At 39.0% G+C, this 25,669-nt stretch overlaps 1 protein-coding gene across 2 annotated transcripts; it reads left to right on the top strand.

The window, feature by feature from the left end:
* Positions 1-393: 393 nt before the first annotated feature.
* On the top strand, positions 394-16,349 carry YTHDF1 (YTH domain family, member 1). 2 transcript variants are annotated; one of them, XM_009998613.1, is made up of 4 exons: positions 394-448; positions 3,623-3,702; positions 7,878-9,404; positions 14,843-16,349. In XM_009998613.1, the coding sequence occupies exons 1-4, from the start codon at positions 412-414 to the stop codon at positions 14,867-14,869; spliced, it is 1,671 nt and encodes a 556-aa protein (XP_009996915.1). In that variant the 5' UTR covers positions 394-411; the 3' UTR covers positions 14,870-16,349. The 2 variants fall into 2 exon arrangements, with proteins under 2 accessions (XP_009996915.1, XP_009996913.1); XM_009998611.1 differs by lacking the exon at positions 3,623-3,702 and adding an exon at positions 1,943-2,022 and having other exon boundaries at positions 412-448.
* Positions 16,350-25,669: the final 9,320 nt, after the last annotated feature.

A 25,669-nucleotide genomic window follows, 5' to 3' on the forward strand; every position in this document is an offset into this window, starting at 1 on the left:
GGGGCGAAGCGAGGCGCGGGGCCTCCCTCCTCCCTGCCCGCGGGCGGGGGGTTTCCCTTGCGGGCCTGTGCCTGCGTCTGGCCCGGGAGGGGCTTTTCCTCTCCCTCCGGGCTTCTTTGGATATGAATCTTTCTCGTTATCTTCCCCCGTGGGCACGGCATGTGCCCGCTGCCTTTCCAGAGCTGTGGCCATTTCCAAGGAAGGCCAGTGCTGAATGATACATGAAACATGCTCCTCGACCCCCGTCCAAACAAGCCTGATGTGTTGTTAGCCATTTTCATCAGTCTTCTATCTCTTTTCAAAAGCCGTGTGTTTTACAGTGACAGTATAAGTATTTTTTTTAACATGAACTTTTATTTTGCTTCTCTTTTTTTTTTTTGTTTTTTGTTTTCCTTTACCCACTCATGTCTTATGGCTTCTCAGAGACCGAAAGGACAGGATAATAAAGGTGAGGATCGTTCTCCAGTCTGGTCGTTTAAATTGTTATTGTAACAGATTAATTGTGCAGGTACCTGTAGGTGAGGGGAACGATAGGGATAACCTCAGACCGTATGGATAACATCTGGAACAAAGGGAGTTGTGCTTTGTTTCAAGAATAACATAAACTGTTATTTGTACAAACTTGTTTGTATCCTATCTTATGCTGTTGAGTTTGAAAAAAAAAGAAAGAGTTGTCTCTGGTTCTAAGCATAATAATGGTCTTAATTTCCTTGAAATCAAGCAAATTTCTACATAAAGTTACAAAGATGTGCCTGTTCACTTTATATTTGTACCTACTTTTGTATAATCACCTGCTGCATGAATACAGTTGTGTTACGAGTCTGCTGTTGATTGATTTATGTTCTAGCTGTCTCGTATAAACCTATGAACTTAATTACTTAAGGAATTTAAAATAAATAATTAAGTTCTGATGAGATAATAAGCTCTTTATGATAATTCACATCTTCATTTGAAATTAAGTTTAATAACAAGTAATCAAAGAATATACTTTGATTATTACTATGGTTGCTGGTATGTGTGTAACTGGATTTAGAAGCTAACAATATTCAACTTACAAATGCTTTTTTAATATAAATAAACCTACCTTAAACATGCAGCTACTTTTAGTTACAGAGAGTTTTGACACTTTTTCCAGTGTTTCTAAATACACTTTTACCTCTACTCTCCTTGACAAACTTTGCAGAAATATCCTGGTCAATTTCCAAACTTGTTTGATAAACATCCTCTTTGGTGTAGTGTTAGTTTCCTTTTAGTTTAGCTGTTCCGTGAAACATGTAAATAAAACAACTGTCACATGATGTGTTTGACCTGGTTTTCTTAAATTTAAAGCAAACAATTGAAATCAGTTGAAGTGACCTAATCACAGGTTTGGTTTTGTATATATATCAATGATGGTTTCTGAATGCTTTTTATGCATCAATTTATGCTTAAGTAGGCCTGTGATTATTGCAGATCTCCCTTTTACACCTGAGAAAGTTCAGACTTAAATTTTCCTGAAAATGTCAGTATATCAAGGCACTCATCTTATTTTAGCCAACTTAACTGAAGCAAGCAGTGAATAACACATGCTGAGAGAATTGAAATGAGTTTCTGGGAGTTCTAATGATGGGCTAGAACAATAGATGATGTTTCCCAATATTTTTTCACCAAATTCTTGTCAATAACTTTTTATTATTCAGAGTTAATTCGCAAGAGTTGTCTATTCATTCTTGACTGTAGAATGTTTTAAATTGTTTTAATTTTAAAAGTGAATTAAATTTAGTTTTATAAGCAATAACATAAAGAGAAACTGTGGGGAGGAAAATTATCATCCCTTGGTCTTTCTGTGACTCTTGGTGCTGTGAAAGAGTAGTATGGCTGTTGATAAAGTATCATAGGGTAGAACTCTCTACTGAAATGCTACTGAGCAGTGCTACAAAATGTTGTAACCTTTCTATTCCAGTACAAAATGGTTCGTTGCATCAGAAGGATACAGTTCATGACAACGATTTTGAACCCTACCTTTCTGGGCAGTCAAATCAGGTTAGTGTATTTTTAACTTAGATTTTTTTTTTTTTCTTAGGCATGCTGTTGGCATTCAATTCATGGGATTGTGTTGAGGGAGCAAATTCCTTAAATAGAAATGGAAAAAGAAATGACTGGCATATTGTGTTACTTGGTAATACAACTAGCATTTGTGCTCACAAAGGTAGTATTACTCTGAATATCCAGATGGCCACAAGTGAAAATGAATCTAATGCTCCAACTAGTGTCTGCTGATTGCTCTTCAAATTGCAGGTTATTGATACAGTTGGATTGTGACAGACTATTTGATCTTACAGCTCTTGGAGAGACAAACTGCATGGAAAGAGTTGTCTCTGGTTCTAAGCATAATAATGGTCTTCATTTCCTTGAAATCAAGCAAATTTCTACATAAAGTTACAAAGATGTGCCTGTTCACTTTATATTTGTACCTACTTTTGTATAATCACCTGCTGCATGAATACAGTTGTGTTACGAGTCTGCTGTTGATTGATTTATGTTCTAGCTGTCTTGTATAAACCTATGAACTTAATTACTTAAGGAATTTAAAATAAATAATTAAGTTCTGATGAGATAATAAGCTCTTTATGATAATTCACATCTTCATTTGAAATTAAGTTTAATAACAAGTAATCAAAGAATATACTTTGATTATTACTATGGTTGCTGGTATGTGTGTAACTGGATTTAGAAGCTAACAATATTCAACTTACAAATGCTTTTTTAATATAAATAAACCTACCTTAAACATGCAGCTACTTTTAGTTACAGAGAGTTTTGACACTTTTTCCAGTGTTTCTAAATACACTTTTACCTCTACTCTCCTTGACAAACTTTGCAGAAATATCCTGGTCAATTTCCAAACTTGTTTGATAAACATCCTCTTTGGTGTAGTGTTAGTTTCCTTTTAGTTTAGCTGTTCCGTGAAACATGTAAATAAAACAACTGTCACATGATGTGTTTGACCTGGTTTTCTTAAATTTAAAGCAAACAATTGAAATCAGTTGAAGTGACCTAATCACAGGTTTGGTTTTGTATATATATCAATGATGGTTTCTGAATGCTTTTTATGCATCAATTTATGCTTAAGTAGGCCTGTGATTATTGCAGATCTCCCTTTTACACCTGAGAAAGTTCAGACTTAAATTTTCCTGAAAATGTCAGTATATCAAGGCACTCATCTTATTTTAGCCAACTTAACTGAAGCAAGCAGTGAATAACACATGCTGAGAGAATTGAAATGAGTTTCTGGGAGTTCTAATGATGGGCTAGAACAATAGATGATGTTTCCCAATATTTTTTCACCAAATTCTTGTCAATAACTTTTTATTATTCAGAGTTAATTCGCAAGAGTTGTCTATTCATTCTTGACTGTAGAATGTTTTAAATTGTTTTAATTTTAAAAGTGAATTAAATTTAGTTTTATAACCAATAACATAAAGAGAAACTGTGGGGAGGAAAATTATCATCCCTTGGTCTTTCTGTGACTCTTGGTGCTGTGAAAGAGTAGTATGGCTGTTGATAAAGTATCATAGGGTAGAACTCTCTACTGAAATGCTACTGAGCAGTGCTACAAAATGTTGTAACCTTTCTATTCCAGTACAAAATGGTTCGTTGCATCAGAAGGATACAGTTCATGACAACGATTTTGAACCCTACCTTTCTGGGCAGTCAAATCAGGTTAGTGTATTTTTAACTTAGATTTTTTTTTTTTTCTTAGGCATGCTGTTGGCATTCAATTCATGGGATTGTGTTGAGGGAGCAAATTCCTTAAATAGAAATGGAAAAAGAAATGACTGGCATATTGTGTTACTTGGTAATACAACTAGCATTTGTGCTCACAAAGGTAGTATTACTCTGAATATCCAGATGGCCACAAGTGAAAATGAATCTAATGCTCCAACTAGTGTCTGCTGATTGCTCTTCAAATTGCAGGTTATTGATACAGTTGGATTGTTACAGACTATTTGATCTTACAGCTCTTGGAGAGACAAACTGCATGTGGGAGTCTGAAGGTTCTGCCTTTGGGTTCTCCTGATTTCTATATTTTGTACAATCCTTAGAATTAGAGTAGCTGAAGTTCTGTTTTGATGCTTTCTAGATTTCTCGTCCCACTAGCTTTTTGCACTTCAGCAATATTGTTCTTTGATGTTCTCTGAAACATCTGAAGAATCACAATGTGTTATTTTAAGGCACTGTAATGTAAACTCCAAGTATAACCCAGTTCATTATGATGCATGTTAAATCAACATCCACAACTTAAATATAATTATAGTTGAAAATATCTTCTAATTGAAGTAATTTTCAACTAAGCTTTCAAATCTTTAAAGTGAACAAAATGTATAGAAACTGGAGATACAAGAAATTTTCTTTCACAAATACAGAATTCCATTTCAGAAGGAGACCTGCCAGAGCTACTTTGTTATGTCATGGCAGAAAGGCTGATTGCTGGGTTTTAAAAGGGAAGTGTATAATTCAACCTGAAGGTGATTGATACCAATGTTAATATTGGTAACAACACTGAACTTGCTTGCAAAATGTCCATATGCTGTGTATCTGTGATCTTCAAGGTACATTAGACATTTTTGTTGGGGCAGTCAGGTAGATGAAACAGTGTTAGGAGTTTGTTTTGGATCATGGCAGCTGTTGGGAAGGGTGCAAATTTCAGTGCAATCTAGATAGACTTTAGTTCATTTCTGTCCTGGAAGCAGTCCAGGCACACCAGTGGAGAAGGCAGGACAAGTGTTTATATGACAACGAGAATTGTCTTTTGAGCTCTGGACTGGGTGTGTTCTGGCTCTTGAGCTAAGCTTTGTGGTCCTCTGCAGCATAGATGTCTTCTCCAGACTTAGGCAAAGTTAAAATGATTTGATGGGAAACGTTCCCTCTTCTCTGGAATTAGTGTGCTGTAGCACATAAAAGCAGGAAATTTGTGGAGGGGGGGAAAAAGGAAGTAAAATCTTTTTTTAATGCAAAACTAGTTTTTAAAGAAATTGGGGTTTTCACCTTTCTCTACTTTTCTGAAGTTCCACTTCATCACACCTGTATGTAAATTTTAATTACTGAAAATAAAAAAAAAAGCTTTTCTGACATGAAATATACTGAACATTAAACTTCATATAGAAAAAATGTAAAGCCATCTGTTATAGTTTAATTCTAAGAAATTTGTCTTAGCTGTCAACAAGCCCAATTATTAGGTTTAAATGAAAAAATGGTCATGACTATTAGAATTTCCATAATTCTAATGAAGTTTTCTTATATGAAAGTGTAGCTCCAGAGACTGGTTTATTTATGCTGCAGTAAGGAATTGGAATGCTACAAGAAACAATCGTGTAGGTTGTCTTACCATTTTAAGTGGAAAGTGACGGTAGCATTAATTAGGACTGTGAGATTTTGTACTGAAGACAACCATGTTTCTGAACAAAGCCTCATTATCTAGTTATTCAGGTGGGTTTATTCAACCCTTTAAAATTACTGCAAATTACAAGTGACTTACAAAAAAAAAGATTTTAAACCGACTGCATATTTGAGATGAGTACTGAAGAAATTACAAAAAAGTACTTAAAACTCCACCTGGCACAGTGAAGTATTTGACATTAAAGATCAAATGTAGGTTGGTAATACAGTGTTAATTTCATACAAATTAGTCTTTGAAATGAGTATTGAGCATGTTAGATCATCAAGCAAAATAGAATTGTCTTCTACCTTTCTGCTGCAAACTGCACCTCAGTAGTAGTGCCTTCTTTTCTTTCCATAAAGATTCTAGTTTCTAATTAGCTAATACAGATCACATTTGAGGCGTGGTAGCTTTTTGTTTTAAAGCACACTAAAAGTACTTGGAAGTGCAAAGAGAGCTGTGTGGTGCAGAGCATCCATGTACACTCAAAGCAAGAAAGGCATCCCCTGTGTCCTGTTCAGATTATTAGTGAGTAACAGGGAATCACTGGCAAGCACCACACTTAGGAAGAAAGGATTCCCTTCCTAATCAACAAAATGGTGTTTGGGTTTTGTTGTTTGCTTGTTTTGTTTGTGTGGTTTTTTTTAAGAAATATGGGAGGGTGCAGAAAGGTCAAGGATACGTTTGTTGAAATGAATGTTCTGCTGTTGCCATGAAGGACTTCGGTCAGGGTTTCTTTTACACACTCTGGCATAAAGCCAGTCAAAATAGATTGAATGTTTTGTAAGGATGTCTGCTGAAACTTTCCTTTAATCTTGTCAGAATCCTTGTGGAAGCTTTAGAGACTGCTTGCTAGGAGGTGACAGTGTCAGAAATTGTTTAGAATCCTTTAGCAGAAATATTATAGGACAAAACACCTGCTTTCTTTAAGCTTATTCCTTTTGGTCTTAATGAAATCTAAATCTGTAGAGTATGTAAACATAAATATCTCATAACTATTGATGCTTCCTCCCTTTTGTCTGCATTGGTTTTTACATTTTTATTAACACTTTAAGATGTAATGCAGCAGTCTCAAAGTCTTTTAGAAAAATTATGTTTTCATAAGCTAAATAATGATTGTTTTAGCTTTGACATCTCAGAAAATGTAACGAAATTTAGAGGATTGTCTCACAGGAAGGTGGGTTGTTTTCCTCTTGTTAACAGTAGAATAAAGGCAGCATGACTAGTGGCAGAGATTACTGGTTTTTAATCAATAGCATTGGATTTAGGGTGTTTGGATCTCAGAAGTGTTAGTAGTGCTGTAGACAAGTCTCGGGGTCATTTTATGGTATAATTCTCTATATGAAAAGTAAAGGTATTGAATTACTCTGGCTTTGGAGTGTCATTGTTGAGTGTAATTGAAAAATGAGCAGTGAAAGTGACTGGATCAGTTGAGCATTATGCTTATCTTCAGCAAGGAGTGGTTTTCATTTTTTGAATGAGATTAGAAACAAGCTTATTTTTAAAAAACTGATTGAAGTTTCAGTGCAGTTTTGCTGATTTTTACAGATATATTGTTTTTCAAGTTTGAAATCTTCTAGTTTGAGAAAAATCTTAGTTCCTGTTCCCAGAATAATCTCACTTCATGAGTAAAGAAGGGCTAGCTGCTGTTGGACTCATTAACAGGAGAGGTTAACCTTCCCTCCCCCTCACTGGTAATTACAGTTAGAGTGCCAGTTTGGAAGGCTTCCAATATATATGCTTCAAGTTTACTTAAAGAGGAATAAAACCTATTTCTGAATATTGTGTTTTGTTCTGTTGCATTATTGGGTATGAGAAACGTGCAGAATGATTCATAGTGAGGTCCCAGCAGGAGATTCAGAGTGGAAGGAAAGGTTTCTCCGCTTGACCTGAGAAGCAGTTAAAGAGGAGGAAAACCTAGAATTTCAGAGGGGGATCTACTGGTTTATAACCAGTCAGTCTGTTATATCATGGAGTAGAAAAGATGGTCCATTTGGAAGGACAGGAAGGAACGGCCTTGCACATCTGTAACTTCACTGCTGCAGGAGGAAGAGACATGCAAAAGTTACATGCTGTCATCTTAAAGTACTTTTGTCTAAAACTTCTCCCATGTAGAGATCTGGAAAAGCTAAATATCCATAGTGCTGTGGAAAACACAGTATATTGTTATACTTCGGGATATTGGTAGATAAAATAATGCTGGAAGAAGCTACTGAACACCCTTAGTAATGTAACTAAGCCTGCATGGTCTCAAAATCGAGTACTAACTTCATTATGAGTCACTAGTCCTGTGGAGTATTATAAATGCCCAGATCCTGCAGTTTAGCCCTGAATCTTTCTTGGAGTACTGTAACTAGAAATTAAATTACCTTTTCTGTATTGTTCTTTTCTATTTGGTGATGAGCAGTGTTGTGGCTATTTTTTTGTATCTGAAGTTACCTGTTTTTTTCTTTAACAGAACAGTAGCTATCCATCAATGACTGATCCTTATCTGTCCAGTTATTATCCACCATCCATTGGGTTCCCCTATTCTCTCAGTGAAGCACCATGGTCTACAGGAGGAGATCCTCCTATCCCATATCTCACCACTTATGGACAGCTCAGTAACGGAGACCATCATTTTATGCATGATGCTGTTTTTGGACAGCCTGGGGGTCTGGGAAATAATATCTATCAACACCGGTTTAACTTTTTTCCTGAAAATCCTGCCTTCTCAGCTTGGGGAACAAGTGGATCCCAAGGACAGCAGACTCAAAGTTCAGCCTATGGGAGCAGTTACAGCTACCCGCCCAGTTCACTGGGTGGTACCATTGTGGATGGACAAACAGGATTTCATAATGATACATTAAATAAAGCTCCTGGAATGAACAGTATTGAACAGGGAATGGTTGGACTTAAGATTGGTGGAGATGTTACAACTTCTGCAGTGAAAACAGTAGGTTCTGTTGTCAACAGTGCCGGCATGACAGGTGCCCTCTCTGGTAATGGTGGCTCTAATGTCAACTTGCCAGTATCTAAACCAACTTCTTGGGCTGCTATAGCTAGCAAGCCTGCAAAACCACAGCCTAAAATGAAAACAAAATCTGGACCTGTAATTGGAGGAGCATTGCCTCCTCCACCTATAAAGCATAATATGGACATAGGTACTTGGGACAATAAGGGTCCTGTGGCAAAAGTTCCTGCCCCTCAACAGATACCTTCTCCTCAGTCTGTTCCACAGCCACAGCAACAGCTTGTTCAGTCTGTTCCAACTCAGCCTCCTCCATTGACTCAGCCTCAGTACCAGACCCCTCAGCAGCCACCCCAGAACCGCTGGGTAGCTCCTCGCAACAGGAATGCAGCTTTTGGCCAAAGTGGAGGAACTGGCAATGACAGCAGCTCAGCTGGCAGCACCCAGCCCAACCCTGTTCCAAGTGGCGAGTCCCATCCTGTTCTTGAAAAACTGAAAGCTGCTCACAGCTACAACCCTAAAGATTTTGAATGGAACCTTAAAAATGGACGTGTGTTCATCATAAAGAGCTATTCTGAGGATGATATTCATCGTTCCATTAAGTATTCTATTTGGTGTAGTACAGAACATGGCAACAAGCGCCTGGACAGTGCTTTTCGGTCCATGAATAGCAAGGGTCCAGTCTACTTGCTATTCAGTGTCAATGGCAGTGGACACTTCTGTGGAGTAGCAGAGATGAAATCACCTGTGGACTATGGCACCAGTGCAGGTGTCTGGTCTCAGGACAAGTGGAAGGGGAAATTTGATGTCAAGTGGATCTTTGTGAAGGATGTGCCCAACAACCAACTCCGACACATCAGGCTGGAGAACAATGACAACAAACCTGTTACAAACTCCCGTGATACACAGGAGGTGCCCTTAGAAAAAGCAAAACAAGTGCTTAAAATTATTGCTACTTACAAGCACACGACCTCCATCTTTGATGACTTTTCTCATTATGAAAAGCGCCAGGAAGAGGAGGAGGTGGTGCGGAAGGTAAACTTATTAAAAATTTATTTTAGACACAGATACAGGGAAAATGAAATGTGAAGGCTGCTATGGTGGAAAAAATGTAAGTAGGAATTCAAAATGTTCTAAGAACATCTCAGCTTGATGGTTCTACATGTGTTTAGCAACACAAAAAACAAACATGCTTGTTTGTCTGCAACAGATGCATAGCTAATGGGTTTCAAAGTGGAAAGCTAAGCAGTAATGCGGGTAAAGGACATGTCCAGTTTTTTGGAGTTTGATTCATTTTCTTATCTTAAAATGCTTAAGAAACTAGAAAATATTTGATTCTGCCAATGGTTGCCACTTATGTCCTCTGCCTTGCATTTATAAGGGGCTTTAACACTGACTGAAGCTGGGCTATCCAAGCCGATACCTGTATTGACGTTTGAAATTTGTACAGCACATTTAAGAACAAGAAGCCTGATCTTGTTTGTTCCATTGATCTCTGCTGGAGTAGTGCTAGAAAGATTTGGTTTCTATTGTTGAAGTCACACGTGTTGTTATTTGGGTAAGTAAAGGTTTTCAGTTCCCAGGTTTAATCTGTCTACTAATTGTTGAAGTTTTGAGTGAAGATACAGAAAGAGAAATTTGAGCAATAACTGGGGAAGTGTATTCAAAACTTACCTGTGCTTTCATGGCTCTAAGAGACATCTGTCTCTATCCATCCCATGACCTCAGTTTCAAGAATGCCTTTTTCTAGTTAGGCAGTCTAGAAATAATAAACTGACAGAAGAATAGGTGTTGAAGTGTGTAGTTGCTAGCTAAGTAACACTTCAGCTTGCTTATTGTTCATAGTGTTTCATAGGCTTTTTCTGTATAGCTTTTCAAATAAAGCATTTATTTGACAGACTACTGCAGCTCACACTTGTTCCAGAATCTTTTTTTTGTAGCAAAGGCTTAATGCATGCTCCTGAAGCTTAAATTGAAGTTGCTACTTTAAAGGTTTTATTGCCATTTGAAAGCGCAGATAAAATTGCTTTAAACTATCTTGGTAGAGTGTACCTTTGAATTATGAGAGAAAAGGAGATCAGTTTCTTAAGAACTGTTAGCTCAACTTTTCCTAGCAGTAAGATCCAATCTGCATAGCATACCTCAGCACGGCAGGGAAGGAGTGCTTAGGATCTGAAGTTCTTCTTGTGTACTCCCTGTGGGGTTCCACGGGATAAAAACCTCAAAGTCTTTACTTCAGCACTTCATTCCTTCAGTAGAAAATTAGCAATTTGGTATTTAAATGTAACCTGTATCTTGAAGAGAGCTGTTACCTTGTGTAGGAGAGAATCCTGAATGAGTCCAAAGGCCTGGGTTACTTTGCCCACTGTTTACAGTGTATGGGGTGAGGGTGATTGCTCTGTTTTTTTTAATGCTGAGTGTTCCTGTGATTTGCTGCCAAGTCTGGAGGGTAGAAAAACATTTGTGTTACAGGAGTGAGTACCAGGAAGGTAAGAGGAGATCTGGTCTTGAAAGGGGAACTTAGTGGCCTGAGGAAAATCCAGGTGACCACTTAGTGAACACCAAACTTCCTTTGCTTGGTAGTAGCTCAGGGGGCTGATGTTCAACTGTTCACCTGATCCCTCTTTGGGTTGTTTTAATATACACGGCTGTTATCCACTTCAGTTCAAGTGCTGATACAATATTCTTACCCAGGTGACTGCTTTATAACAGAATCAGTTTTTCAAAGTAACACTTTTTTTTTTTTCTGCCTTATGTAAAATGGAGGCTCTATCTTGTATGACACATTCAGAAAAGAAACTATACAGTCTCATTTAACATTTCTTAGTTTTCTCCAGATAGCTTAGAAAGTAGGACAGTATACAGACAATTGAAACACTGGGGGATGTAATAGTGCTAGAGAGGTAAAGCAGATCAGTCAGGAGATGAAAGATACTGCTTGTCAGATTGCATTCTATCGAATTATTGTCTGGTAAGTTAATAGTTTCCCCTTCACTGACTGAAAGAATTTTAGAAGTCCAATTGATTACTGGAGAGTTTTCTTGCAGGGTGCACAAACTTCTTACTGTTGAGAAGTTTATGCTATTGAAGTTGAAGCCTTCCTGTTACACAAAGTTAACTGTCCTATGAGAATAATTTAAGATTTTTATTGCCAGTTAAGGTATCTCGTGACCTAATTGGACATTACAAAGTTGTTAAAAATCTCCACATGGAGGGCTTGAATGCTTCAATTTATACACAAATATTTAGTAGGGAAGAATAATTGTGTAATCTGCACAATGCAGGCCACTAGCGTTTCAGTTCTTCAGGTGGTTACAGTTCACTGCTAGCTGGTGTTTCCTTAAAACTGCCTGGAAAGTGAGCAGCATGAAATCTCTCCTGACCCTCCTGGCATTTCTCAGTCAGTTTCCAGGGCCACTAGTGTCTGGAAAGAAAGCAGCTTCTGTGGTCAAAGCTTATGCTCTTGAAATGTAAAAAAGTTGCAACCTGTGTAAGAGAGCTACTTTATAAAGAAAATAGAGTATAATGTGGCATTAATTATTGACTTTCCCTAGGAACATGCTTGCATAGTCCTAACAAAATTGTCTTATAAAGTTAAAAAGCTTGTAAAGAAAGTAATCTTGTTGCAGATTTTGCTATTTTATTAGCATGTGGTGGTAGGACATATCGTCAGCTTATCTTCACAGATCTGTACTTAACTAGATGGTCATAGTGACTGGACTGCTGTGCTGTCACCTCTGATCTGTGTCAAGGTACTCAGCAATTCCAAGGTTTACACCTTGGTGTTGTGTTGGAAGAACTGCATAGTCTTAGACAGCTCTTGAATTAACAAACTTGCCAGTTGTCCTTCGGGTGATTAAATATTGTCAAGCCTTACCTATTGCTTGTTGGCACTTAGCCAGCATTGTGTGCTTCCTTTATTCTGCTTTCTGTGAACACATTCATTGACACAGAACTCTTAAGGGCAGAATATGGTCCTTCCTCCAAAATTCTAATTAAAAAACTCTTCTATTTTAAGGTTAATATTAATTGTGTTTCCTGATAGAAAGGTAATATTTTTATTTTTGCATCATCCCACTGACCATAACAAATAAAGTTTAGCAGCAAATTTGACAGCTACTTCAGACTGAGGTGAAGGGAAGTTTAACAGGGATGATTGCCTCTATAATGGAAGCTTCTATACATTTTGTGAACACCAGTTTTTCCTGAATACTATACATATTAATGTTATGAAAGAGAAGCATGCAACAGGAGCTCCCCTATAAGGTATCTTGAGAGTTCCCCCAGAGAAGAGAAACCCTGAAGGCTGTGGATGAATCTTCAGACCCAAAATGAACAAAGCTATGTCAGTTGTTAACAAAGCTGCTAGTTATTGCTTGCAGTAATGCTAGATAGCAGTAAGGAAGAGAATTCTAAAAAGCAGCCATTCTCAAGGGCATGAAGAGTTGTGCATCAGTTTCTTCCCTGTCACTTCATATGATTTCAAACACTTTTTCAAAGGAGGACTTGGATGAGCTCCCAAGAGGGAAAGCAATCAGCAATGTAGCAGGAACTACTTAATAACTTGCTCAATAAACAGCACTTTTTACAAAATTATGAAGGCTGAGATAAGTCTCTGAATGCCATGAGCATATTTTATAGGTAGAAGCTTCAGGTGCTGACTTGTCTTCTATTTATGTGGGACCAGCCCATGAGAATGGAATACTTCCACTTTTAAAGAAAGTGGGATGAGGGTTAGTGGGTGACTATACAGAAAACTAAAAATAGTTCTGTAAGGTGCCAGTAAGAAACAATGGGCTGATGAGTGTGATAGGGTATGAGTGAGAGTAAAAGGGATGTGCCACATTAGAAATGGAAGTAGAATGGAACAACTGCTTTTTTGGAAACCTGAAAATAGGGTTGATATGTTTCAGTTTTAGATTTTTTTCTAATCGCCTTTTGTTTGAAATGTCAAGCAGCCATAAGTTCTTTTCATTACAACACACAACTAATAGGTTCTTGTACATCTAAGAAAATCACTTTTGTTGACAGTTCATTGTAAGTCAGCAGTTAAGATGGGGGAATATAGATTTTTAAAAATCAACAAACCCTTTTTATGGTCTGTTTTGTTGATTTGGTAGAACAGTTTTGCTATCTTCCATTCTAAGTCATAGATTAAGAATTTATACTAGGCTTTGTTGACATAATTTTATTATGAAAATGACAATATTAGTATTATTCGGCCTAGAGGCAGAAATCAATGTAGCCCATTTAAAAAAAAAACAAACCACTCATTTTATGCTGTGACCAACTGAAACAGCACATACAGTCTGTTGCAGTTTATAATGTTTGGTGTATTTGCAAATAAGCTTTACATCACAATACAAACAATTCTGAGATTAATTTGTGCAGAAAGATTCCGCAAAACAAATAAAATTGAAAGGTGTTGAGGAGTTGCCTGTTGGTTGGGCTCACGATTTCTTGCTTGAAATCCAGTTTGGTGCCACGTTGGTGCATCCAAGTGGAGCTTTACATGCCTGCTCTGCAGTACACAGGCTGTTTTAAACACCCTGAAGATAAAATGGCAAACAGTGAGGCTGAGCCCTTTCTGTTGAATTTGCCTGATGTCTTAGCTGGAAAAATACACTGAAGATACAGCAGCATGTTTTGTTCAGCTTGTCTTTAAGCCCAGAGGCCCTGCTGTGAATCAGGGCAGAGACACGACTGTGGCTACTGCTGGGAGAGCACAAGGTAGTTAGATGAAGACTTGCAGCAGCTGAGGGATGCCTGCAGGTACCTCTTAGATTGCCTTTATCTGTTTTCTCTGCTTGTGTTTAGCAGATACTTTCGAGAGAGACTTCAAACAGCCTACTTGCTCCTGTATTGAGCACTTTTAGAAATTACTAGGTTCATTCTAGCTGTGCTGTTTTTCACCAGATGATACAAAAACACAGCTTCCAGCTGATGATGTACTTTCCCACCCCTCTGACTTGTCAAATATTTCACAGCACCTCCCAGAATTGTTGAAAAGATCTGAAGAATAGGAAGAGAATTTCTAGAGAGCTCAAATCCTACAACTTTGAAGTTGTTGCAGTGCTTCAAAATTATACCAGTTCTGTGGAGTTCACTAACCTGCCATCTACTTTCTGCTCTTTTATTGGTTGTGCTACTGCTGCAGTAGCTAAAATAATCCAGAAAGCAGAGTAATTGCAGGTCCTGTTTCTGCTTAGGACTGTTGATATTCCATAGTGACCATCATCTGCTGTCAGTTTGAAGTGACTGTGCAGTTATTAATCCAGCTCTTCCACTTGAAGCTGCACTTAATTTATCAAGTCCTTGGACTTCTCAGGTATATACAACATATTTATAAAATGTAGCAGCAATGTTGTAATGAAGCATATAATTGGGATCACAGCAATGATGTTACAGAACAAAGAAGTTTTTGCTTGTTCATTTGAGTAAAATAACTCTTAACTTTTTTTTTCTCTTTGCAGGAACGTCAGAATCGCAACAAACAATAAGAATAAACATACACAGTTTGATATATATACTAGAACTGATATTAAATTCGACTATGAGAAGCAAAATTTAAGTCTGCTGGTGCTGTATCCTGGCATCAGGACAAACTAAAGCTTTCAGCTCCAATATATCTTTTCGTGCAGGGGAAATTAAGTTGTCGCATCTTTAAGTCATTGTAGTTTATTTTTGCCCAAGTGGATCTGCATTAATTTGTATCTTTTTTTCTATGTAAAATTCTGTAGAAATCATTAATAAAGGTGGTGTCTGTTTTTATTTTTTTAAGTTGGTAAACAGTTATATTAACCTAATGTGGACCTATACACGAGCATACTAAAGTGTCAGTGCTTTCCAAAGACTTTATTTTGGCACAAATTATGTTCCTAGCCAGATATAGAGATTATGATGAGTACATGACAAATCTTCCTTTTTCCTCCTCCCAAACCCTTATTTCTTCATGGCAGAAGTAAGAAACCACGCATTGATTTTGTCATTTAAAAAAAAAACAAACAAAAACAACAAACTTTCTAAGATACTGCACTTCAGAGGTTTTGAAATGAGAAACCCTAAATTTCTGATCAAGTCGTGCAGCTGCTCTGCCTCCTTATTTATCTGTACAATTACACTTTCAAAATCGCTAATGCGCCATGTTGGTTTTTTCTGTCTAGTAGGAAATCAAATTGTCAGTGGAAATTGTTTCTCTGGAAAAGCTTTCCCTTCCACATTCTGTTAAGCAGTGCTTCAGTGTGCATTTGTTCTCCCATGTCCTGCCGGGAGGGAGCGAGGTGCTTTCTCTCAGCCATAATTCTGCTTTACGGTTTTTGTAGCTTAATTAAATAATAATGTGATGCTATCAACATTGCAGGGGTTTTGGACAATGTGTTTAAACCTGTTTCAGCTTTCAGGTGTTATTAGTTAATTGCAGATCATTTTTAATCCTTCCCTTCATTACTCCCACCCCCCAAATCCTAATGCCATTTAAAGTTTTTATACCAATAATGCTGAGCTTTAACGTAGGAACTAATAGTACGGATAATATGATGGATTATGCCTCAGATGTTTAAAATTGACAGTGTGTATGTCTAATTTTTTTCTGTTGGATGAGTAAAAAAACCTGTTTTAAGAAACTGAATTTGCTGTCATGTTTTTGTGGAGTGAGGGGACCGACGGAGAACCTGTCACCAACTGGAGTTCCAATTAAGCATGGAAATGGTGCTCATGTCCGCTGCTCTAGCACACTGAATCTGCACGTGTTTATTGTAGAGGATCTTTTACTATATTAGGAAACAAGTATCTTCTGAATACTATTTACTCCAAAAGGACCTCCAATTTAAATAAAGTTTAATCTGTATCATTTAGACTTGTATTTAGAACGTATAACTCTGTCTCTGGACTGTTACTGCCTGTAAGGGGTAATGGACAGCATCAGATTAACTTTTTCCTCTAGGAGAATACAAGCCTTAATAAACAATACATATTTAGCAAGCTTGATGTCATTTTCATTTTTTCACGACTTTCAGTTGTCTTCCTATGTTACAATCACCCTCATGAATTTAAGTCTAGTTTGAGAAGTGTTTTGACTGAACAACTTGGCTATCTGCTGTCAGCGTGCTTGATGGCTGAAGGGTTTTGTGGAGCTCTGCAGGGGCCATTTCAGCTGCTTTGAACGTTATCTTTCATCAAAGGACATACACATGTGTACAGTGGCTGTCACTTGTACTTTCCTTTCTCCTTGTATGGTAGAGAAGCTGAAGAAAGGATTGGAAGTTGTCCTGTAGCCTTCAGGAAGCAATGTCACAGGTGTGGGTCACCAGGATGAGAAAAGAACTTTCCAAGTAGAAGCAAACTGAATGTTTTATTTTACAGTAGTTGGCTCTATTACTTAAGTCTAACTAGTAATTTGACTTGATACCTTTCTTTGACTTTTTGAAGCGATACTGCATTTTGTAAACACATTGCTATCTGATAAAAACACCTGCTGTTAGTTTCAGTTGTTAAGGCAGGACACTTGCAATGGTGATTCCAGAGCCAAAATTAATTCAGCTCCATCTGGACCTTGCGGAGAAAAGTTAGTTACACAGCTTTTATTTCTTTCTTTAGATCTGAAAAACCAAAACAAGCCAAGTATCTTTGCTGTGATATACCTGTAGATTTCAGGTAAATATTTTCTAAAGAAAAAAAAAGGGGGGCAAAAAGAACCCCACCAACAAGAGGAGAGCTTTTAGCTGTAACCGGTTTGGCTGTATTGTTAAGGAAAAGTCCAGATGTGTCTCAACCTGCTCTCTGGCTTTGTGGGTACAGAAAAAATTCCTAACAACTCCAGGTTCTTCCAGACCCTGCAGCACCAAGGCTGGGTTGTACAGCAGTGTCTGAGTTACAGGGGGAAAGAATTTAACAATGGGTAATATAATTGCCATCCTTATGACAGCTGATAAATGAAATGGAGAGTGGTTGTTCTAATTTTCAGTCACCTGTCATTTGAATTTAAAGAGCTGCATTTTTTTTCCCCCAGTGTTCAAATGACACTGTGAAGGGGAGAGCATTCTTCCAATTTCTGCTGTAGAATAACTTCATATTGTTGGTCTTGCCTGCTCTTAATTTAGTCCAAGTGATAGTTCTAAAATAACTTGGCTGTGCACTTTTGGAATTTGTGTTAAGTTAGCTCCTTGAATGAGTGTTTTTTTTGAGGTTCCTAGAATTTGTTTGAAGAGAAATGTAGGTGGGAGCAGCAAAGACTGATTAAGAATTAAGTTAAACTATTCCCCTGGTTCTTGTGGTGGGCAGTGATAGCAGCATATTGCACTGCTCTGAGTCTGAGGAGGAAAAAGTATTCATTTGCAGGTAGTCACAAAAATAATAGTACTGAACATTTAACCTATGGAGATGGTATTTGTTGCTGTCAAGGATGTATTTCAGTGACTTGCACTTGTATAGGAAACCATCTGTTTAAACCTATGCTGAGATGTAAGATCAGAAACACAAAAATCCATGCTCAAGTTCTCTGCTCTGCCATAACAAAACATGCTCATAAATTAGGATAATTCTTTTATTTTTACCTTACTTGTTCTTGGAAGGTAGAAATAGGGGATGTAAAAAAGTCCTAATTTTGTTTTGTTTAACTCCAAAGTACTGCTGATATTAAAATATGTGATTGTTTCTTCACAAAATATTTTTGGAGAACCAGCAAAAGTACATTAGTGGATTTACTCAAATATAGTGGGGAAATTCAGTGAAAAAAGAAGAGCAGTATTAATTTCCTAGTGTAGGAGTGACTAGTGCAATAGAGGGCATGACAAGTTGTAACATGCCCTTCCTTTTCCTTTTTAATAGTGGTTCTATTTGGCCAAGGAAGATGGAAATTCCAGTAAATGTGGGTATTAAGAAATTTATGGGTGAAGTCATTACAAAACTCAAAAGCAGGACAACTGTCTGTAATGTTACTGTGATTTTCTTGTACACCTGCTGAGAGAAGAAGTTGAGGGGAGTGAGAGAACCTCAGTTAAAATAGCAAATAGATGCAAAGGTGAAGCACAAATAATATCTAATGTCTGAAGTGTGTTTTGATCTAATGCTCCTTATCCTGGTCTCTTGGTTACTTTGAATTCTGTATGTTGAACGATCTGTTTCACTTGGAAAAAGCACTGGCTTTTTCTGACAACTGTGCTCAGCATCTGCTCATTTTAGGAGAAAGCTGTTGGCTATTTTGGGGAAAGTGCAGGGGTTTAATTGGAATTTGTGATACTGCCCAAGAATAGCGTGAGTAGCTGTGGTGTTTTCTGTGCTAACCATCTCGGCTGGAGCCTGTCTTGTCCACAGTTCCTTTGAGAAAGAACAGCTCTTTTTCAGCCTATTTTTAGAAGTAGAGAAGTCAAGTAAAAATGTTGAAATGCCTTAATTGGAGGGTGACTTCGCAGGCAGAGATTTTGGGTTTCATGAGTCCAGTGGACTGTTTCAGAGCTGAGGGAATCTCATGAAAATACTTCCAGGTCACATATATTGGCACTTTGACCTCATCGTAGGGTGAAAGGGATTGTCTTGTGTATGGATGTTGCTGCTTTCACAGTTTGGCTGTCTTCAGAAAACTTCTGTGGAAAAAAAATCCTTTAAAATTGGCTTGCATATGCAGTGATGTATGGCATATGCAATGTGCTGACAGTCTGCAATAATTTTTCTTTCCTAGCAAGAGTATAAGCAGGGCAGGACTTCTGGAATGACAAGAACAGCTTTTTTTTTTTTGCTTTTTTTTTTTCCCCCCTGATAGGATACTGGGGGGAAAGTGCAGGGGTTTAATTGGAATTTGTGATACTGCCCAAGAATAGCGTGAGTAGCTGTGGTGTTTTCTGTGCTAACCATCTCGGCTGGAGCCTGTCTTGTCCACAGTTCCTTTGAGAAAGAACAGCTCTTTTTCAGCCTATTTTTAGAAGTAGAGAAGTCAAGTAAAAATGTTGAAATGCCTTAATTGGAGGGTGACTTCGCAGGCAGAGATTTTGGGTTTCATGAGTCCAGTGGACTGTTTCAGAGCTGAGGGAATCTCATGAAAATACTTCCAGGTCACATATATTGGCACTTTGACCTCATCGTAGGGTGAAAGGGATTGTCTTGTGTATGGATGTTGCTGCTTTCACAGTTTGGCTGTCTTCAGAAAACTTCTGTGGAAAAAAAATCCTTTAAAATTGGCTTGCATAAGCAGTGATGTATGGCATATGCCATGTGCTGACAGGCTGCAATAATTTTTCTTTCCTAGCAAGAGTATAAGCAGGGCAGGACTTCTGGAATGACAAGAACAGCTTTTTTTTTTTTTGCTTTTTTTTTTTCCCCCCTGATAGGATACTGGATTAATTTCCTTATTTTGTGTAGGATCATAATTTCAGGGGACCTGTGTAATCCCTTGGGAAATCTGACATAAAAAGAATGCTAATTTGACTTCTGTGTCATCTTTTTGCTTTCTGCAACGTCCCTCATCTCCTTTTTGCTCGTGTTCCTGAGGTGAGTTGCTGACAACATGAGAAAGACTTTGGAGATGTGCTTCCTTCAACATGAAGGACTTTGTAGAACTGGCATCTACACTGTCTTTTACTGAATCTCCTTTAATTTGGAGAGTGTAGGAGGTTTTATGCCATCTGTCTCTTTTTAAGTTAGTCAAGAAATTATTTTTACCTGGGACGTTACTGTGACAACAGACAGTTGGTAATGTCTTCACCAAAAACATTTCTGATGTTGTCCAACTGCTGCTAAGTCAGTAGGATCTGGTGTTTTGCTGTGGTTTCAAGAATGAAGACTGTGAAAAAGGTGTAAATGCCTCTTTTACTAAGTCTGCATTCTCCAGGTGGTTTTAGATTGTCACAATGCATTGGGCAGGTACACATATCACAAGCAACCTTCTTCATCCCCCCCAAACATTCTGTGGAGAGAGAATAGGAAGAAATTAAATCTTATCAGTAAATTATGTATCTCCATGTATATTATTAGGGAGTTTTTTTGCCAGCTGTGTAGCCTCTTTAATAAAGTACTGGTGCACTGCTATGATCCCATTTTCCAGCATTGTTGGATCCTGCAGCACAGTTTTGATTTCAGTGCTCTGCTGCTGTGGATCTACAAATTGGCACATCAGCAAGTCAATTATTGGTAAAAACTAACTCTCTACCAGAGCTCTGCACCTCCCTGAAAGCCAAGTGGTCTGCAGACCCTCGGAAGAAATTAGAAACCACTGACAGAGGAAGCGTTCTTGCTGCTGTTGGCTCTCCTGTAGCAACACATTTCAGTTAGCTGCAAACAGGGATTCTTGCAGCTGAGCACACTTTGCTGAAACACCGTAACGTGCTTCTGATGAGCCTTGGGGGGCGGGGTGTCATTAGGCTAAGGATGAAGCAAAGCATATAAATGTCTACACCTGGCTGGAGACTGAATTTCTAATTAAAGACCCTGCACATGCCCTGTAGAGGGCCCAGATTTACCAAAGTTGAAGTTAGATTTGGTAGCAGAGCAGCTTTCTTTTTGCCCTTGTTGAAGTGAAGCTTCTGGATAATCAGCACATTCAGGGATTCCTAGTTTTAACCTGTCTGGTAAGTGTATCTCTCATTGTTCCTTGGCTGTCGGTTTTGTTCACATAACCTGACAACTCATTTGTCATCATCAAGGTTAGAAGCACAGTGGGTTCTTTGGTCCAAAAGTTCGTCTTTCTAAAAACGCCACTTCAGAACTGGGGTTTGTGGGCCAGTCAGGAAAAGAAACAGAAATGAATTTTAGTCAGCTGGAAGTGAAGACAACTCCTGATGCTGAGCAAAGAGCAGCACTAATGAGGTCCTATGGGAAATGTGCCCATAGTGAGTCAAACACTAGATGGGGGAGAAGAGTGAGCCAGGTATCATTCCAGTTTCTCCCTTAACTTACTGACCTTGTTGAGCATGGAAAACAGTGCATGTTGCTAATTTGACTATTTCAAAGTATGTGACAGTGGAAGATTAATCACAGAAGGAGAGTATTCATCAAGGACAGGGTGATCTTTAGGCAAGCTTTTAAAATTATTACTCTGTTGGGTTTTATTTCAAATAATAAATACAACCAAGGGTGTGAACCTGCAGATCACAAATAGCACAGGGGTTTCTGTTTCCTGTTAAATTTCAAAAGCCTCCTGATGAAATGAGAGTGGATTGTGAGGCATAATCGCCCTCAAAAACATACACAAAGTTATCACCTGCTCTGGGGACTGTGACTTGTGTTGTGACTTTTGAGAGAGCACCCAGCTTGTCTCCTCAGCACCTGACAAACTGATGCTCTAGAAACTAAGTAGCCTATCGAGGTAATGAAGAGGGTAAGTAAAAAGAGACCAGGCATTTATTAAGCAGCACTTTTTGCTTTTCAGTCGTTGAACATATGTCGGTTTTCATTCAGAAATACTCAGGGCATTGAGGTCATTAATAGTCAAAAGCCTGTAGAAAGAAGCTTCCTCTGCAAGTGGAGCATCCAAGTCCCTCCCCATCAGGTCTGCAGCATGAACAGAAAGGCACACTGGGGCCAGGGGAGCTGAACCTGGGCAAAGTGGGGGGGAAAGGTGGCGAATGGGAAAGTAATTCGGGGGTGGGGGGTGTCTTCTTTGTTGTTTAAAGTGCAAGGATGTGGTTACTTTGGAGATAAATTAGGAAGATGGGAGGAGGGGAGGTAGAAGAGGTGATGCATAGTGTGTGTGGTCATCAGCTTGACCAACACACCTGCAGTGAGGGGCTCACGTGTTTCCCTGAGGGGCTTGTAGCTGTTGAAGTGTGGTTCAGTTGTTGTGCTCCTAGAACAACAAAGAAGTCGTTTGAATTATTCCCAGGAACCCAGCTGTGCTCTCAGTCTGGTAAAGTTTGTCGGGAAGCAGAAAGCAACTCCAGCAGGGTGACTGCAGCCAATGTTCAGTCTGTTTGAAAGAGAAGTTGCAGGAGCTATCACATCGTGGAGAAAGGGGAATTTATGGGCTGTAGGTCTCTGCCACTCTGCCCACAGGAAATAAGTGGTGTTCGAACAGGAGCCCCAGTCCTGAGTAGTGAAAATGCATTTTCCTGGTGATTTAATGTCATAATTTCCATGCAGTTAGTTTTGCAGCTTTCCCAGACTTAATCCTACAAGGCATTTTTCATCCACAGTAGAATAAGAGCCTTTGCAAAGCCTTTAGTCTTTCAAAGAAATCACCATCTGGAACTAACACCAGGATTTTTTTCACTAGATGGTGGCTTTTATGTATATGAGTTTGTATATGATGTATAGATGTATATGCACACAAACTTACATGCTTCAAAGAAGAGTGACAGTGAGAAATAATGCTGGCTTTTTCTTCATACCAATGAGAAGGTGATAACTGTGTTGCTGCATGAATTGGCACAGCCCCAGACACTGCTGTTTTCCACTAGCTGGGAATCTCACCCTTTTGCTTTTAAGAAATGTATTTCAAGTACTAATGATTATAACAAAGAGAAATGTGGAATAATTAGAAAGGAAATAAAATAGCAGAGGATGGAGGAGGTCTGGAAGGCACAGTGTACATTAGAGACTGTTTGCAGAGGTACAGAGCAGAGGAACCCACCCTTTTTGCACATTTGTGGAAAACCTTTGACAGAGAAGTGGTCTGGTGTGCTGCTCAGTTGCCCGTGCTGCAAAAGCACATCCCATGGTGGGTTTTTGCAGTCCACCCATGAGAAGGGATTTCTGCAAGGATGGGCTTTCCTTCCTGCAAGAGCTTGAAGATAAATAAAAATTTGATGAGTTTGCAAAGCTCTGTAATTCTTTTACAGTGTAAAAGCACTGATAAGATAAGGATTTTATTCCATTTAATTATTTTACTGGTAGTAGAGCTAAGGCACTTCAGCTCTGTCACTGAGGGCTGCTCCTCTTGCCATTGCAGACCTGCCCATACTTTTTTATTATTTTTTTTAATTGAATCCTAACTGCAAAAACCAAAATACCTGATTTCAGTGATTGGATTTGCACCCTAGGCTGCATAGTTAGCACAGCTAGTACAGGGTAAAGGATTAGAATTAGCAAAGCTGGAGAAAATGTAATAGCAAAGTGCATGCCAAGAATCCTGCTGCAGAGATGCTGATTGTCTCAGTGATGCTAATTTGGTCGTTGCCATTTCAGTGGCGATCAGCAGAGCTCAGCTAGATGAGCCAAAGGGAGCTAGTCAGTGCTTTGACTCTTTCCATAGGTCCAAGTGCAGATTTGGGATGCCTTTGTGGAGATGTTTGTGACAGGGCAAGGCCTTCCACTGATTCAAACTTATAGATCTATATGGATCACTCCGAGGCAATGTGGTATGACTGGTAAATGGTTCCAAAAGATCCTAATGCCTATTGAATTGGGAAGTAAATTCATGTGAAAATAAGCTGGTTTGTAGGTGTGTGTACGAGTGTGTCACAGAGTCTTTTGATGACCTCCATGGTGCCTTCCATCCTTCTCTGGCAAATACATTCTAAACTTGTGTGGCCTCTGCTGCTCCAGGGTCAGGATGGCTTTCTTTTTCCCTTGTGTGGAAAGCTCCACAAGTCAAGCATATTTTAGTTATTTGTTTAATTGACACTACACCATGCTTGGTAGTAGTAGCTCACAGATTTATGAACTTGAATCTTGGCTGCCACAGTGGGACAACTTTGAGAAGACCCCTCTGACTGAGGTCTTTGAGTTGATGTACCTAGAGCTGAGAATTGGTCTGTCTTGTCAGTAAAACAATCCAGAAGTGAGTTCAGGGACACAGCTAAAAACCTCGTCTTTACTCCAAAATTACTCAGACTGGAGTTTTTTTCTTTTGTCCTTGCTCTCAGGTTGCAAAGCTCTGTGATGTTAAGTGGTTTTTAGGTGCCATTTGCCTGAAATCTGTTCCGATACACACCAGTTGCAGGATTCCTACTAAAGAAAGATAATAGGTACAAAATATAGGCTTTCTGTCCCTCACCTCCCATTTTCAGTTGTCTGCAGATTTGTGGAATGCATGGAGGGCAGGATACAGAGAGTGTAACTCCCAGTTAGCACCATCTGGCATAGATCATGCTCGGGCTTCCTGGGATGTGCTCACAGCCATGCAACTGTTCTATCACCACATAGATGTGTGTGCTGCTGGCACTGTTTGTTCTGAAAGGAGTTTCTGGTTATGTTAAAACCAACACCATTAGAGCAGAAAAATAAGGGAGAGAATACAAAAAGCAGAACTCCAGCAGCTCTCTTCAAAAAAAAAAAAAAAAAAGAGAGAATTGCTCATATGAGACATGAGGGGTGGTGGAACATGATGTTCAGACCCGAAATACAGCTCCCTGCCCTAGGGAGCTCTCTGTCTTACCTTACTGCCTTTTGTTCCTCTCCAGACAAGCTGGCTGTATTGCTCCATCCCAGGAATCATTTCCTTCTGACATAGAAGGTTTCCATTAATACCTTCCTGCCTGCATCTTTGTTTCTGGGCAATTTCCAGAGCATTAAGCCACAGCACATCCACTTATTCTGGGACTCCCCATCTCGATCATTAGTTTCTTTTGCAAAGCCTTGTCCACTGCATGCTGCAAACCTAATTGTGCTCTGCCTGTTTCCTCCACTTTGACTGCTGTAGCAGTTAGAGCCTCAAAGGGCTCCATCAGATTAACCACAACTGTTCCTAGCTGAAACCACCTTGGTCCCTATTACTCAAGCTGTGCTTTTTGCGTTTGATCTTTTAAATGCTTTGTAATGCTCACCCCACCGGTGAGGTGAAGCTAATTGGAATGTAACTTCCTACAGTACTTCTAGATCTTTGCCTGTAACGATGCCAAAAGCTTCCCTATCTCTGGGGGCCTGCCCTTGAATTTAGCTGTGAAATGGCAGGCTTTCAGGAGGTAATGTTTAGTGTCAATTCCTGATTTTGTCTGGCCATTGTTTGCTGGCTGCACTGGGAAAGGGGGAGCCTTTGGTGTGAAGGGTTTGTGCTGCCAGCAGAGAGTCTCCACTAGATGTCTGCCAGGCAGCACAATAAAACAACCCCCACGTCCTTCTGCTTCCACTGGCCAATTTCCAGTGCTGCTTTGCTACATCCTGGTTCCCTCACTCTCCTTATTTTATTTCCAGACATTTAGGTGTCAACTTCTCATCCCTTACATTCCAAGCCTGCAGCTAGGTTCCCCCCATGTTTGGCAGCCTTGTGCCTTGGCATCAACACTGCACACCCTCTTTCGCTGCAGAACCCTGGGGGATGCCCTTTATGAGCATCCCAAGCTCAGGTAACCCCTCCAAAAGGAATATTGCCCATTGTTTATATGCAAACATTCAAGACAAACCTCTCTCCTGTGAGCTGGTGTACAAGTTTTAGA

This window comes from Chaetura pelagica, unplaced genomic scaffold (assembly GCF_000747805.2).
Source record: "Chaetura pelagica isolate M959 unplaced genomic scaffold, ChaPel_1.0 scaffold275, whole genome shotgun sequence".
In the NCBI taxonomy this organism is placed as follows: Eukaryota; Metazoa; Chordata; class Aves; order Apodiformes; family Apodidae; genus Chaetura; species Chaetura pelagica.